Genomic DNA, 16,432 nt, shown 5'->3' with positions numbered 1-16,432 from the left:
CTTGCTTTGGAAAACAAACGCAAAACCTGCAAAATATGCCATCCTAAATGATTGATGCGCATTTTGGACCTTATAAAATTAAAGGTGTCAGTGCAAAGCAACAACTCCCTCTAAAATGAACCACAGGCCACAGGCTACAAACCACTGCTCAATTGTTCTAAACAGATCATGCAAACACAGTAAAATCACTTTTGAATAGCTTCCCAACAGAAATTAATATAGATTAAAGGTTCAGGTTACAACAAGATGGCATGGTTGGCATGCTGTTGAGACAATCGTCCTATAATATCTGTTATGTGCCCCTGAGATTGGATGATTCATTAGATCAGGCTCTACATTGACAAGGTTCATCGTTCAACTCTCTGAGTACTGATGGTGCAATTCTAAATCTGCCCAATAAATATGACAAGGCCAGCAATTTACTGTTGCTCAAGGTATATCTTTGCTTATATTAGATCTTTCTCAAAAGACACACACATCTTTATATATATTATATATGTATATGTGTATGTACCAATATTTTTTTAAATACTGAAATAACTACCAAAATCAAATGGGGCAAAATCACAATATTATCTTTCTATGTTCTTTATATCTAATGATCACAAAATAAATCAACATGGATGCTTTCACACGCACTCTCCAAAATAGACTCCTTTGTTCCTTTGGCTCTGCTAGGAAATTGTGTTTCATGCGAAAGCAGAGATTGTTTAACATAACCAGCATTGCTTCTTTTGTGCGTAACCAACAAATAATACGTAGACTAACCTGGCCTTGTGCGTTTGTCACGAGTTGAGAAGTCATCCCTTGCAGGCTGGAGAGGGCTGTGTTGAAGGCCTGAGAACCAGCTATGGAACCCATTGCAGCTGCTTGACTTGCCAAAGGGTTATTGACCAGCTGAAAAAAGCAATGGCAATGTCATTAGTCTGTAACGTGATGTAAAGGAATCTCAGTGTAACTGTGGTTTCAATGTGGATTTCACACCAGGTTCCATTTCTAAAATTTGGCGTTCTTTGCATTCATTTTACAATTGAGCTTAATCAACTCTGTCATTTCCAACCAAAAATATAAATGTCCCAAATAAATTTACCTTCTTTTTCAGTTATATTTATGATAATTTCATTCATAAAATCAAAGTTGAAGATTTGAAGATGTATTTAAAGAACTGGAAGTCTGGAGCATTGGAAACCACCAACAACAATCAATCCTATTTGTCGGTAGCACGATAGCACAGTGGGTAGCACTGTTCCTTCACAGCTCCAGGGTCCCAGGTTCGATTCCCGACCTGGGTCACTGTCTGTGTGGAGTTTGCACATTCTCCCTGTGTCTGCGTGGGTTTCCTCCGGGTGCTCCGGTTTCCTCCCACAGTCCAACGATGTGTGGGTTAGGTGGATTGGCCTTGCTAAATTGCCCTCAGTGTCCAGGTGGGGTTACTGGGTTATGGGGATAGGGTGGAGGCGTGGGTTTCCTCTGCGTGCTCTGATTTCCTCCCACAAGTCCCAAACAACGTGCTGTTAGGTAATTTGGACATTCTGAATTCTCCCTCTGTGGTCCCGAACCGGAATGTGGCAGCTAGGGGCTTTTCACAGTAACTTCATTGCAATGTAAATGTACGCCTACTTGTGACAATACAAATTATTATTATTATTATATTGTATTCCTTGCATTCTTTCATTTCCTTTTTCTCAGTGTTCTGAGAGTTTGAAAGCTGATTTGTTTACTCTTGTGTAGAAACTTAAGGTTTTATTTGCACTTCTTCTCCAAAGGCGATCATGTGACAGGTCACACAGCTTTGACAACATGGGGAATTAAAATACTAACACACTGTAGTGGCCTGACCTGTCAAAACCCGCAAACTACTTTGACTCTGAATTATGGCAACTCTTTGGTGGTACAAGGACTAATGAGGTTTATAGCTGATGTAAGACCTTGATTTGAAGGATATGCTCCAACTTCAGTGGCATCAATTATGCATTTTTTGCTGAAAAGTTTAAATGCCTCAAATCTATGTTCATAGATCATAGATCATAGAATTAACAGTGCAGAAGGAGGCCATTCGGCCCATCGAGTCTGTACCGGCTCTTGGAAAGAGCACCCCACCCAAGGTCAACACCTCCACCCTATCCCCATAACCCAGTAACCCCACCCAACACTAAGGGCAATTTTGGACACGAAGGGCAATTTAGCATGGCCAATCCACCTAATCTGCACATCTTTGGACTGTGGGAGGAAACCGGAGCACCCGGAGGAAACCCACACACACACGGGGAGGATGTGCAGACTCCGCACAGACAGTGACCCAAGCCGGAATCGAACCTGGGACCCTGGAGCTGTGAAGCAATTGTGCTATCCACAATGCTACCATGCTGCCCATGATCTTAATTATTAAGAACATATTTTAGCATCCTCAAGGTGGCATTCGTACTTAAGTGCTGGAACTATTCAAAAGACTTCACAGTTACCTTGCATTGCTTTGGGCATGATGTGAAAAAGGAAGTTAAATGTTATTTCAGACATTTTGCTCAATAATACAACAAACAAAAGAAGGCTTTTCAATTTTCTCTTCTGCTTTATACGATTTCACATTAAAAATTTACAGACAACTCTTTTCAGACAAGAAAATGTGTGTGTATTTTGGAAGCTGTCAGGAAATTTAGTACTCAGAAGGGCACAAGTTCATTTCTATAATACACTAAAGCCTTTCGGAGGCTTTTAATCATCTCAACAGGAGGCTCCTGAGAGTTACTAAATGTATGCAACAAGGCTTTTTGCTCTATAACATGCAACTTGCATTGCAAATACTTTTTTTAGCTTTATTAAATTAACATCAAATTCATTACGTAACTTTGTATTCGCCTTTCCCGTTATATAGCACACTGATGAATTATAGATGGTTTCTCTAATATAGAATATTTTAGCCAACAGTTGGTGCATTGGGTTAATGTGTTGGAGCTTTGATGTTCTTGTATCACAAAAACCATTCTCCACAGATTGGCCAAGAAATTCCAACTGCGGACAAACTTCTGGTTCAGGCTTCGATAAAATACCACCAGCAAACAAATGGGCCTCCTCTGTATTTTGCTGCTTGGAGAGAGAAAGAACTTGGTCAGTAGGTCAGGTCTTGGGCGGGGGTGGGGTGAAGGGAAGGTGTGGTTGTTATGGTTGTTGGTCCCTGAGGGCAGGCCTCAAATGCCCTCGCAATGGGCTGGGATTGTTTGTTGCAGCTCTTTTGCTGAAACTGGAAGTTTGCTGAGGGCCGTTTTCATGTGGGATCCAGTGGGCCCTTTAGGGTTTGCTGGTTTGTCCACTCAACACCTCATATGTATAGGTTGAGGTGTGTTGCCAAGCTCTGTCATGATATGCTGACAGGCACGTAATGAGATACAGACAGGCAGCTAATGAGCACAGGGAACAGGACATAACCAATCAGCAGACAGAACACTTGGGAGGTGGTTTCCCACTATAAAGAGCACAACCCCGCCTCTTTCCACTCGGGACACCTACAGAGTGAGTCCAGTGTACATATCACGTAACGCATACAGCACGTAGAGAAGAGCTAACCTGGTTCAGTCTAGATAGAGAAATCGCAGCTAGGTTAGCAGAGAGTCGAACTCACAGAGAACTGTGCTAACTGTGTGACAGGTTCAATAAATTAAGTTGAACTAAACTCAAGGTCTGGAGTCTACTTGAGTTATAGCTGCATCCAGTTACAGCCCGTGTTATCTCAATGTGGTTAACACGACATGGTACCAGCAGTCTGCTTTATCTAGGTGGTTTACCTCAATCTGTTCCGCGCCGACCAGCATCATGGAGAAGATCCAGCCTCCTCAACTGCTACGGACCTCCGGCAATCTCAGTGCCAACTGGCGGACCTTCAAGCAAAGGTTTCTGCTGTACATTGACGCCTCAGACCTCAAGGGTGCGGCTGATACCAGGAAGATCGCGCTCCTCCTATCAACTGCGGGGGATCAAGCCATCCCCAAATCTTTAACTCGTTCAACTTCGCCGATGGCCAGGACAAGACGAAGTTTCAGACCATCCTGGGCAAGTTTGACAGTCATTGTGAAGTGGACACCAATGAAATCTTCGAGCGCTATATTTTTAAGCAACGCCTACAAGGTAAAGACAAATCTTCCAACTCCTTTCTAACTAATCTCCGTCTACTAGCACTATCCTGCAACTTTAGTGACATTGCTGACTCCATGATCAGGGAACAGATCGTTTTTGGCGTTCACTCCGATCCGCTGAGGGAGCAGCTTTTGAAAATCAAACATATGACCCTGTCAGTCGCGATCGAAACGTGGACAGTGCCTGAGCACGCCAAAAATCGGTATTCCCATTAGAAATCGGCTGAAAATGAGAAACTTGCCTCCCACGAGGCAGAGAATGTGCAGGCCATCTCCCCGACGCAGCGCCTCAGCATTGATGAAAGCAACCATTTCACGCGCTCTTCCCGGGGACCCACGCATGCGAGATGCGAATGGGATAATGAAGCGGCCGACCAACACACTGCGCAGGTGCGAACGTCTGCCGACCGCACTGCGCATGTGCGACGATGCACGAAGCGTAACAACGTCACGACGTGCCCAAACTGTGGCATCGCCCAATTAAAGAAACACTGCCCTGCAAGAGGCAGGCGCTGTTTGAATTGCGGGAAGCCTGGACACTATGCAGCCTCATGCAGGTCTGCACCACCAGTAAAGGGCCAGTGCTCCCAGCTCCAAAGCAGGCATGTTCGGCATGTACAGCATGGAGTACAGGATTCGGATCCTGGCAGTATCACGGATCCGGAGGACGATTGCCCGGAGTACCCCTACTGTCATGATATTCAGGTAAACATCATGGTGCAAACATACATACATACTGATGGACAGATCAATGGACCAATAAATACACATACAACACCACAGCCAATCACAGGCAAGAGCATACACACTATAAAACAGGGAACACGTCACTTCCCGCTCATTCCAGCAGGAGACAGCTCAGGGCACAGAGCTCACAGCAAGCCACTCATACATCCACCATGTGCTGAGTGCCACTCCAAGATAGTGTTAGGAATAGGTCCACAGATTCAAGGGTTATGATCGAACCACAGTAACCAGTTTACCACTGTAAATGTATGTTAGTAATAAAACTGAATTGTACCATCCGCAACCGTGTTGGCTCGTCTGTGCAGCCGAGCACCCAACACATCATAGTACCAGAATTGGAACCCGGTAACTGTGGGACCTACCTACGAATCCTCAGGAATCTGCCATCCTGCATCATGGACACCGTCAGCACGCCGCAGCCGCTACAAATCGCTGGAAACCTTGGCGTCAATTGGAAGCTGTTCAAACAGCGCTTCCAGCTCTTCCTGGAAGCCAACGAAAAGGAGAGCGCTTCGGACACCAGGAAAATCACCCTCCTCCTCTCCACAGCAGGGCAACACGCCATCCATGTCTACAACTCCCTGGTGTTCGTGGAAGGTGAGGACAAGACCAAGTACAAGATGGTCCTTCTCAAACTCGACCAACACTTCAGCGTCAAGGTAAACGAGAGTTTCGAGAGGCATCTTTTCCAGCAGCGCCTGCAGGGTAAGGCTGTGCCCCTTCAATCATTCCTTACACACCTCCGTATCCTCGCACAGTCCTGCGGTTACGACACCACCTCCGATTCAATGATTCGGGACCAGATTGTTTTTGGGGTCACCTCGGGCACCCTACACCAGCAGCTCTTCAAAATTAAAGGCCTCACCTTAGCCTCCGCAATCGAAGCCTGTGTCCTACATGAAAACACGACCAGCCGCTACTCCCAATTTCAAGCGGCCGAATCGGCGCGGCAGGGGTCCTACGCGGCTGGATCGGTGAGGCAGGCGTCCTACGAGGCCGAACGGGTCCAGGCGATCGAGTTCCTCCTGGCCCGCGGCCCGGTCGAAGGCGGCCATTTCGCGCGCTTTCCGCGGCCTCCCGCGTTTGTGCACGCCAAAAAAGACGTCGACACAGAGGGACGTGATGTGCAGGCGCACACGATGCAAGACCGAACTGCGCAGGCGCGGTGGCGCAACAAACGCCATGACGTCACGACGTGCGGCAACTGCGGAGCCACACATTTAAAGCAGCAATGTCTGGCAAAAAAACGACAATGCCTCCGCTGTGGCAAGATGGGCCACTACGCTGCCTGCTGTCGAGCAGCTCAACCTGCCAATGCTCCCCAATTCCGCCAACCTTGCAGGGACATGCGGACCATTCAGCCTCCATACTACGAGTCGTGCCCAGACGATATCCAGACCAGTGACACAGACGACCGGGACGCCTTCCGTGTTGCGGTCATTGATGGGAACCGGATGTCTCCAGGCAGGACCCACCAGCCGTTGCAAGTAAACAGTGTCAATCCGGGTGATGAATGGTGTGCCACCCTAATGGTCAACCGATCACCGATAACATTCCGTATGGACACTGGCGCCTCCGCCAACCTCATAGCATGGTCAGCCTTCTACGCCATGATGGTCAGACCACCAATTCGGCCATCCCGTTGCAAGATGGTCGACTACAATGGAAACGTTATCCCGGCCATGGGATCCTGCCAGCTCCAGGTGACACACAACACATACACGGCCACACTGTCATTCGAAATAGTCGGATCATCAAAGGACTCCCTGCTAGGCACACAGGCATGCAAGGTTCTCCACCTCGTGCAGGCACACCTGACTTCACGGATGCAGAATTTAGGGCACAGCTTCAATCGCTCCTCGCCCACAATCAGGAGGCATTCGAGGGCATGGGAATACTGCCCTATACCTACAGAATACGGCTCAAACCGGACACCACCCCGGTCATTCACGCAGGGTCCCAGCGCTACTCAAAGATCGCCTCAAGCAGCAGCTGCAGGATCTCCAGGACCAAGGGGTGCTATCCCGGGTCACGGAGCCCACGCCATGGGTCAGCTCCATGGTGTGTGTTAAGAAGCCCTATGGCGAGCTCCGGATCTGCATTGATCCAAAAGACCACAACAACAACATAATGAGGGAACACTACCCCATACCCAAATGGGAAGAGATCACGAGCGAAATGGCCCGGGCTAAAATTTGCACAAAGCTTGATGCCTCGAAGGGTTTTTGGCAGATCCAACTGGATCAGTCCAGCAGGAAGCTGCGTACCTTCAACACCCCTTTCGGCAGGTTCTGCTATAACAGAATGCCATTTGGCATCATCTCGGCATCCGAGGTCTTTCACAGGATCATGGAACAGATGATGGAGTGCATCGAAGGGGTGCGCGTCTACGTTGACGGTCCACCACACCACAGGAGCACATCAATCGTCTCCAGCGCATCTTTGCGCGGATACGGGAAAACAGCCTGCGCCTCAACCGAGCCAAGTGTTCTTTCGGCCAAACCGAGCTGAAGTTTCTGGGGGACCACATATCCCGGTCCGGGGTCCGTCCGGATGCAGACAAGGTGAGCGCCATTACAGCCATGCCGCAGCCGGCAGACAAGAAAGCAGTTTCAACTGATGCCAGCCAGTCTGGCATTGGGGCGGTACTCCTACAGCGGGACGACACTGCGTCATGGGCCCCGGTCGCCTATGCCTCGCGGGCCATGACCCCCACAGAACAGCGCTACGCGCAGATCGAAAAGGAGTGCCTGGATTTGCTGACCGGAATAGACAAGTTCCATGACTACGTGTATGGTCTCCCCCATTTTACCATTGAGACTGACCATCGCCCCCTGGTCAGCATCATACATAAGGACCTGAACAAAATGACCCTTCGCCTCCAGCGCATCCTACTCAAACTCAGGAGGTACGACTTCCAACTGGTCTACACCCCGGGAAAGGACCTTATCATTGCGGATGCCCTATCTAGAGCAGTGAGCACACCGCTCGACTGGGAGGGGTTCGTCTGTCAGGTCGAAGCGCAGGTGGCCTTCACATCGGCAAATCTGCCAGCCGACGACTCCAGTCTGGCCCGTATTCGCCGGGAGACTGCGGCTGACCCCCTTTTACAATGTGTGATGCGCCACATGACGGGAGGGTGGCTCAAAGGACAGTGCCCGCAGTTCTACAATGTCCGGGACGACTTGGCCGTCATTGATGGTGTCCTCCTAAAGCTGGACCGGATTGTGATTCCGCACAGCATGCACAAGCTGGTCCTCAACCAACTACACAAAGGCCATCTGGGGGTCGAGAAGTGCAGACAGAGGGCCCGAGAGGCGGTATACTGGCCGGGCATCAGTGATGACATTGCCAATATGGTGCTCAACAGCCCCACCTGCCAAAGGTTTCAGCCGGCGCAACCTCCTGAGACGCTTCAGCCCCATGAGCTGGTGACGTCCCCCTGGGCGAAGGTGGGTGTGGACCTTTTTCACGCGCTTGGCAGGGACTATGTAATCATCATTGATTACTTTTCAAACTATCTAGAGGTCATACGCCTGCACGATTTGACATTGTCCGCTGTCATAAGGGCCTGCAAAGACACCTTCGCTCGCCATGGCATTCCGATGACTGTCATGTCGGACAATGGGCCCTGTTTTGCCAGCCAGGAATGGTCATCCTTTGCTGCTTCGTATGGCTTCACACACGTGACGTCCAGCCCTCTGCATCCCCAGTCCAATGGAAAGGCGGAGAAGGGCGTTCACATCGTCAAGCGGCTCCTTTGCAAGGCTGCTGCTGCCGGATCGGATTTCTGCCAAGCCCTGCTAGCCTATCGCTCGGCCCCACTAGCCACTGGCCTCTCACCAGCCCAGCTGTTGATGGGCCGTGCCCTCAGGACCACTGTGCCATCCATTCTGGTACCCACAACCAACCATGCTCCGGTACTGCACTGGATGCAACAGCAGCGCGTTCGCCAGAAGATGGCATATGACACAGGGGCAACTGATCTTCCCGCCCTGGCGCCTGGAGACTACGTCCGCATCCACCTACCAGAAGGTGGCTGGTCAGCACCTACCGAAGTTCTCCGACGCGTGGCTCCCGCTCGTTCCTGGTTCGCATGCCTGATGGCTCCATTCGCAGGCGCAATCGCCGGGCTCTTCGCCTGCTTCCACGCTCGCTTGTTGTTCCTGATGTCGACTTCGTGGAGCTTCCTGCCACCATGCCCATTCCGTCGTCGCCCGTGGCCAGGCCCATTCCTCAGCCGGTGGATCCTGACCCACCCTTGAGGCGGTCAACCCAAATTCGTCGCCCATCTACTAGACTGGACTTATGAGCCTGTTTGAACATTGAACTCATAATACCACTGTGTTAATATGTTTCTATTTTTCCTTGTCGTTACAGGAGTTCGTTCTGACATTCAACATTTCCCCGTCTTTTGTTTATGGTACAACCTCGTTGTTATGTCGCACCTGACATCACCCCTTGTATATAGTTTAGCCTCATGTACATGCTGTAGATATTACACACACACACATTCAGCTGCACTCAGTACACATCTCTATTTATAACCACATAGGCACATGTTCTTGTAAAAAAAGGGGTGATGTCATGATATTCAGGTAAATATCATGGTGTAAACATAATACATACTGATGGACAGATCAATGGACCAATCAATACACATACAACACCACAGCCAATCACAGGCAAGAGCATACACACTATAAAACGGGGAACACGACACTTCCCGCTGATTCCAGCAGGTGACAGCTCAGGGCACAGAGCTCACAGCAAGCCATTCAGACATCCACCATGTGCTGAGTGCCACTCCAAGATAGTGTTAGAGATAGGTCCACAGATTCAAGGGTTATGATCGAACCACAGTAACCAGTTTCCCACTGCAAATATATGTTAGTAATAAAACTGAGTTGTACCATCCGCAACCGTGTTGGTTCGTCTGTGCAGCAGAGCACCCAACACATCACCTACCATGTGGGCATCATCACCACACATGAGCATGCCTCGCCAACAGCATCACGAAGCCTGCCCATCCTCACTGTGGATTCTGCGGACGAATGGCATGCGGTGATGCAAGTTAATCAGTGCTCTATCCAGTTCAAGCTGGACACAGGCGTTTCTGCCAATCTTCTTTCACAGGCGGATTTCCACCGCATCAAAAAGCCACCCAAGCTCCTTCCAGCAGCCTGCCAGCTCCTGGACAATAACGGCAATGCCATCACAGCACTGGGATCCTGCCATCTGCTTGTCTCCAACAGAATCGTTCGGGCGAGGTTCAGGTTTGAAATCGTTAAGCCTGACAGGGCCTCCCTGCTCGGCGAACAGGCATGCAAGCAGCTGAACATGGCGCAGTGGGTCTACATGATGCCCTCCCCCAACGTGGATCTTCAAGCCGGCATTAGTGACATCCTCGCTCAATATCCGGATGTGTTTGACGGGATGGGCACTCTGCCATATCGGTACAAGATCCTGCTGTGGCCTGATGCCACGCCTGTGGTCCACACACCACGCCGGGTTCCGGCTCCACTGAAGGAGCGCCTGAAGGTGCAGTTGAAGAATCTTCAGGACCAGGCCATTATCTCCAAAGTCACAGAACCGACTGACTGGGCCAGCTCGATGGTCTGTGTAAAGAAACCGTCAGGGGAGCTGCGCGTCTGTATTGATCCCAATGATCTGAACCAGAATATCATGCGGGAACACTATCCCGTCCCGAAGCGGGAGGAACTGACAAGTGAGATGGCGCACGCCCGGTTTTCCACAAAGCTGGATGCATCACACGGGTTCTGGCAAATCCAGCTGCATGAGTCCAGCAGAAGGCTCTGCACCTTCAACCCACCGTTTGGCAGGTACTGCTATAATCGTATGCCGTTCGGCATTGTTTTGGCCTCGGAGATCTTCCATAGAATCATGGAGCAGATGATGGAGGGCATTGAAGGGGTTCGTGTGTATGTGGACGACGTTATCATTTGGTCCACTGCCCCCGAAGAGCACATCTCTCATCTCCAGCAGGTATTTTGCCGTGTCCATGCCAATGGCCTCAAGCTGAACAGGGCAAAGTGCTCTTTTGGCATGACAACACTGAAGTTCTTGGGTGACCAGATATCTCAGTAGGGTGCACGCCCGGACACAGACAAGGTGAAGGCCATTGAAGCCATGAAGACCCCTGAAGATAAGAAGGCGGTGCTGCGCTTCCTAGGGATGGTGAACTTCCTGGGCAAGTTTATCCCGAATCTGGCATCACACACCACGGCCCTCAGACACCTGGTAAAGAAATCCACTGCCTTTGAGTGGCAGGCAGCTCATCAAGCAGAGTGGTCGGAGCTGAAAGCCAAGCTCACCACTGCACCTGTGTTGGCTTTTTTTGATCCTGACAGGGAAACGAAGATCTCGACAGATGCGAGCCAGGACGGCATCGGCGCGGTGTTGCTCCAGCGCGATGACACCTCCTCCTGGGCTCCGGTTGCCTACGCATCACGGGTGATGACAGCCACCGAGTAGCGGTACGCCCAGATCGAAACGGAATGCCTGGGCCTGCTTACTGGAATCCTCAAGTTCCACGATTATGTGTACGGCCTGCCAACGTTCACTGTCGAAACGGACCACAGGCCTCTGGTCCACATCATTCACAAGGACCTGAACGACCTGACACCCCGGCTGCAGCGCATTCTCCTCTGGCTCAGACAGTGTGACTTCGAGCTCGTGTACACACCGGGCAAGGAGCTCATTATTAATGATGCCTTGTCCCGCTCCATTACCTTGCCTGCCGATCCCCCGGCATTCGTCCAGCAGATCGAATCACAGGTGCAGGTGTAACCTCCCTGCGTTGGATGAAAAGGTGATCCGCATTCGCGACGAGACAGCCAAGGACCCGCTTCTGCAGCGTGTCATGCGCCACCTCACCGATGGCTGTCAGAAAGGGCAGTGCCTCCAATTCTTTAATGTGAAGGAAGACTTCACAGTGGTTGATGGCATCCTCCTAAAGCTGGATCGCATCGTCATTCCACGCAGTCTCCAGAGCTTGGTGCTCGAACAGATACACGAGGGGCATCTGGGTGTCGAGAAGTGCAGGCGCAGAGCCAGGCAAGCTGTCTACTGGCCTGGGATCAGTCAGGACATCTCAAACATGGTCCTCAACTGTCCGACCTGTGAACGCTTCCAGCCAGCACAGGGTAAGGAGACGCTTCAGCAGCACGTGATTGTGACCTTCCCATGGTCTAAGGTGGGCATCGACTTCTTTCACGTCAATGGTCGTGACTATGTGCTCATCATTGATTACTTCTCCAACTACCCAGAGGTTGTGAAGCTCTCGGACCTCACGTCCAGGACCGTCATCAAGGCCTGTAAGGAGACGTTCTCCAGGCATGGTATTCCCCTCACTGTCATGAGTGACAAGTGTCCTTGCTTCAGCAACCAGGAATAGTCGGGATTTGCCCAGCTATATCAGTATCATCACGTCCACATTACCCTCAGTCCAACGGGAAGGTTGAGAAAGGGGTGCACATAGTAAAGCAGCTCATCTGCAAGGCCGCGGATTCTGCTTCCGACGTCAACCTTGCGCTGCTCGCATACAGGGCGACCCCTCTGTCTAGTGGCAGGTCACTGGCTCAACTCCTGATGAACAGGGACCTGCTGACGACTCTTCCAGCCATACACTTGCCTGATCTGGATCACCTCCCGGTGCTGCAGAAGGTGCAGAAGCTCAGGGACCAGCAAAAGCAGGGCTATGATGCTCATGCCACTGATTTGCCTGTGCTATCCCCGGCAGATAAGGTCCAGATCCAGCTGCCTGATGGAGGCTGGTCAGCTCCAGCGGTTGTTGTCCGACAGGCTGCTCCTCGATCGTATGTTGTGCGTATGGCTGATGGCTCTGTTGTGCGGCGCAACTGACGGGCACTGCGCACGATTGCCCGCCCGCAACCACATTCTTCGTTGTTTCCTTCTGTTATTGTGCCACCTCGGGACACCTTGAACCACGAGGCCACCAGGCTGGCTGCAACCTCGCCCATCAAGGCGCCGCCGTCCCCACCACCACCTCTCCGGCGGTCGACCCGGATCAGACGCAAGCCTCAGAGGCTGGACTTGTGAACAATTGTTTTGTTTGGCATGTTCTGTTTTTGCACATTAGACACCTGGGGCGGGATTCTCCCCTACCCGGCGGGGCGGGGGGTCCTGCCGCCGGGGAGTGGCGTGTGCCAGTCTGGCGTCGGGCCGCCCCAAAGGTGCGGAATCCTCCGCACCTTCAGGGGCTAGGCCCGCCCCGGAGTGGTTTGCGCCCCGCCGGCCGGTGGGGAAGGGGCTTGGTGCCACGTCAACCGGCGCCGAAGGGCCTCTGCTGGCCGGCATGAGTTGGCGTATGCGCGGGAGAGCCAGCGTGTGCTGGCGTCATCCCTACGCATGCGCAGAGGGCTTTGTTTCCGCACTGGCAATGGCGGACCGCTGCAGCCGCCGGTGCGGAAGAATAGAGTGCCCCCACGGCACAGCCACTGTGGGGGCACCCCCCGGGGCCAGATCCCCCCGCGCCCCCCCCAAGAACCCCGAAGGCTGCCTGCGCCGCCAGATTCCACCGGTGAGGACCTACTCCAATTTACGCCAGCCGGACTGGCAAAAAAACGGGCAGCCACTCGGCCCATCGTGGACCGGGGAATGGCTGGGGGGGGGGGGGCGCGCTGTCAGTGGCCGCCGACGGGCGCCGCGCGATTCCCGTCCCTGCCAACTTCCCGGTGCCGGAGAATTCGGCAGCCGGCGGGGGCGGGATTCACGCCGCCCCCCGGCGATTATCTGACCCGGTGGTGGGGGAGCCGGAGAATCCTGCCCCCGTTCTCATATGTACACTTTTTTTTAACTGTCATCTCATGTAAATATGTTAGTTTTGCAGCCTACACATGTAAATACCTTCACATAGGCTGCAGAAAAACTTTTCAAAGGGGGAGATGTCATGATATGCAAACATGCACTTAATGAGATACAGACAGGCAGCTAATGAGCGCAGGGAACAGGACATAACCAATCAGCAGGCAGAACACTTGGGAGGTGGTTTTCCACGATAAAAGGCACGAGGCACTCACACTCCGCTTCTTACCACTAGGGACATCTACAGAGGGAGTCCAGTGTACATATCACATAACGCATACAGCACGTTGTGAAGAGCTAGTCTGGTTCAGTCTAGATAGAGAAATCACAGCTAGGTTAGCAGAATGTCGCACTCACATAGAACTGTGGTAACTGTGAGACAGGTTCAATAAATTATTTTGAACTAAACTCAAGGTCTGGAGTCTACTTGAGTTATAGCTGCATCCAGTTGCAGCCCGTCTTATCTCAACGTGCTTAACACGACAAGCTCCACCCATTTATAATCTATGGGCTGGATTCTTCGGGTGCGCCTGTTGCAAGATTTATGAAGGGTATGTTTGTAATGTGTATCTCTGCAAATAGAAGCTTGTTAAATGTTCAAAATTAGTCTCCAGAGTCTGAGGAGAATATGGTAGCAGCGCATGGTTGGCTAAAGCTGAGGGTTGGGAACTAAGACAAAAACATTCAGACAGAAAACTAAAATCCTGGCGGCCATTGTGGGAAAGGCAGAAAGCAAGTGTAAATTGTTGGGCTGTGATTGCAGTGTCCTCAGAGTCTGAACCAAATAATCAGTGGAAGAAAGAAATGAATGTTTGGACGTGGGTGATGTTCTTACCAAAGGGTAACAAAGCATGGTCATAGATTGCCACTTCCTATAAGAAGTGAAGGCAGTGGCAGTATTTTGCTAAATAGATGCCTGTCAGTTGGTTAACGATCAAGGTTTGAACCTTCTATTAGAGTGTCTACAAGAAGGATAATCCATTAAATGCTTATGAGGAATAGGCAGAATTTGATATTTTCTTCCATGGAATGACCAAAGATTTTCTAAAAACTACCGTGGATTTTAACAGATTATATAAAAGATTGATACAATTTATTTTGGGGATTCCTGGATTGGTCTTGGTGTATAACTTATTGGATTGTGTTAAGGGGCGAGATTCTCCGACCACCCGCTGGGTGGGAGAATCGCCGGGGGCTGCCGTGAATCCCGCCCCCGCCGGTTGCCGAATTCTCCACCACCGGATATTCGGCGGGGGCAGGAATCGCGCCGCGCCGGTTGGCGGGCCACCCCCCCGCGATTCTCCGGCCTGGATTGGCCGAATCCCGCCGCTAAAATGCCTGTCCCGCCGGCGTAGATTAAACCACCTACCTTACCGGCAGGACAAGGCAGCGCGGGCGGGCTCCGGGGTCCTGGGGGGGGCGAGGGGCGTTCTGGACCCAGGGGGGTGCCCCCACGGTGGCCGGGCCCGCGATCGGGGCCCACCGATCCGCGGGTGGGCCTGTGCCATGGGGGCACTCTTTCCCTTCTGCCTTTGCCACGGTCTCCACCAAGGCGGAGGCGGAAGAGACTCTCTCCACTGCGCATGCGCGGGAATGCCATCAGCGACCGCTGACGCTCCCGCGCATGCGCCGCCCGCAGATGTCATTTCCGCGCCAGCTGGCGGGGCACCAAAGGCCTTTCCCGCCAGCTGGCGGGGCGGAAATTCATCCGGTGCCGGCCTAGCCTCTTAAGATTGGGGCTCTGCCCCCAAAGATGCGGCGGCGCGATGCCCGACTGATTTGCGCCGTTTTGGACGCCAGTCGGCGGACATCGGGCTGTTTCCGGAGAATTTCACCCAAGGTGTCTCGTAAGGACGGCCAACTTGTTCTAACAGATGTTCAATTCTCGGAGGAGACGACGCTTTTGTATTCGATGTCCACTGCCTTGATATTTTTGTGGGAATAACCAATTCTCCCGTCTTCATGGAACAAAGAAAATGTTCCACAGTGATACAAAGAACAGAAGGCTCTATGATTCCCAGATTTCAAAATACTCAAGATATTGGATGCAGCCTTCAATACAATAGAAGGATTAAAGACAGGCAGAATGAAGATACAGGTACTTGGCCAATGCAGCAAAATAAAAATAAAATAATAATGGACAAATGGATATACCAGTAATGTCCAAAGGTGCTTCAGGTAAGACGCACTATGTGGCTAACTGCCCAAAGTGAAGAGGCAGGGCCAATGAAATGACATGTGCTGAAGATAATTTGGAGGAAGAGAAGGAAGATAATGATACATCTGAATAAATTATATTGGTCACAAGGAGTTTAGTTCTCTGATAAATGTGTTTGGTGTAGACTCTGCAGTACTACATGGTACATGTACTTAGCATGCAGGACAGATAGTGATTCAAGAAACTTTTAGAACCTGAATAGTGAGGAGCAAAGCAAGGCTAAAGTATATAAAAATACTACTTGCTTTTGGTTTACCATGACATCACATTGAGGTCACTAAAAAGACTTATAATTCCATGTAAAATAGCTGGAGTAAGCCACTTTATAAGTTCAGGTGCACTCTCTAGTGAGATACCTAAGTAAACCTATGAAAAAAGACACAAATGAACAAATGAGTGCAATGGCCAACTGTTCAATTGCCAACGCAAACAGCAATGGGGAAAGTGGATGCCTCTGCCAAATACCTCTATTCAACTGAAAGTAGCCCAAACT

At 51.0% G+C, this 16,432-nt stretch overlaps 1 protein-coding gene across 1 annotated transcript in view; it reads right to left on the bottom strand.

The window, feature by feature from the left end:
• pou6f2 (POU class 6 homeobox 2) overlaps positions 1-16,432 on the bottom strand; it is a 953,197-nt gene that overhangs the window by 189,041 nt on the left and 747,724 nt on the right. Inside the window, exon 6 of the mRNA XM_072467231.1 lies at positions 769-897. Coding sequence (XP_072323332.1) covers positions 769-897 — 129 coding nt within the window. The remainder of the gene's footprint in view (positions 1-768; positions 898-16,432) is intronic.

Source organism: Scyliorhinus torazame, chromosome 11, assembly GCF_047496885.1.
Source record: "Scyliorhinus torazame isolate Kashiwa2021f chromosome 11, sScyTor2.1, whole genome shotgun sequence".
NCBI lineage: Eukaryota > Metazoa > Chordata > Chondrichthyes > Carcharhiniformes > Scyliorhinidae > Scyliorhinus > Scyliorhinus torazame.
This window is presented reverse-complemented; position numbering and strand designations above follow the sequence as displayed.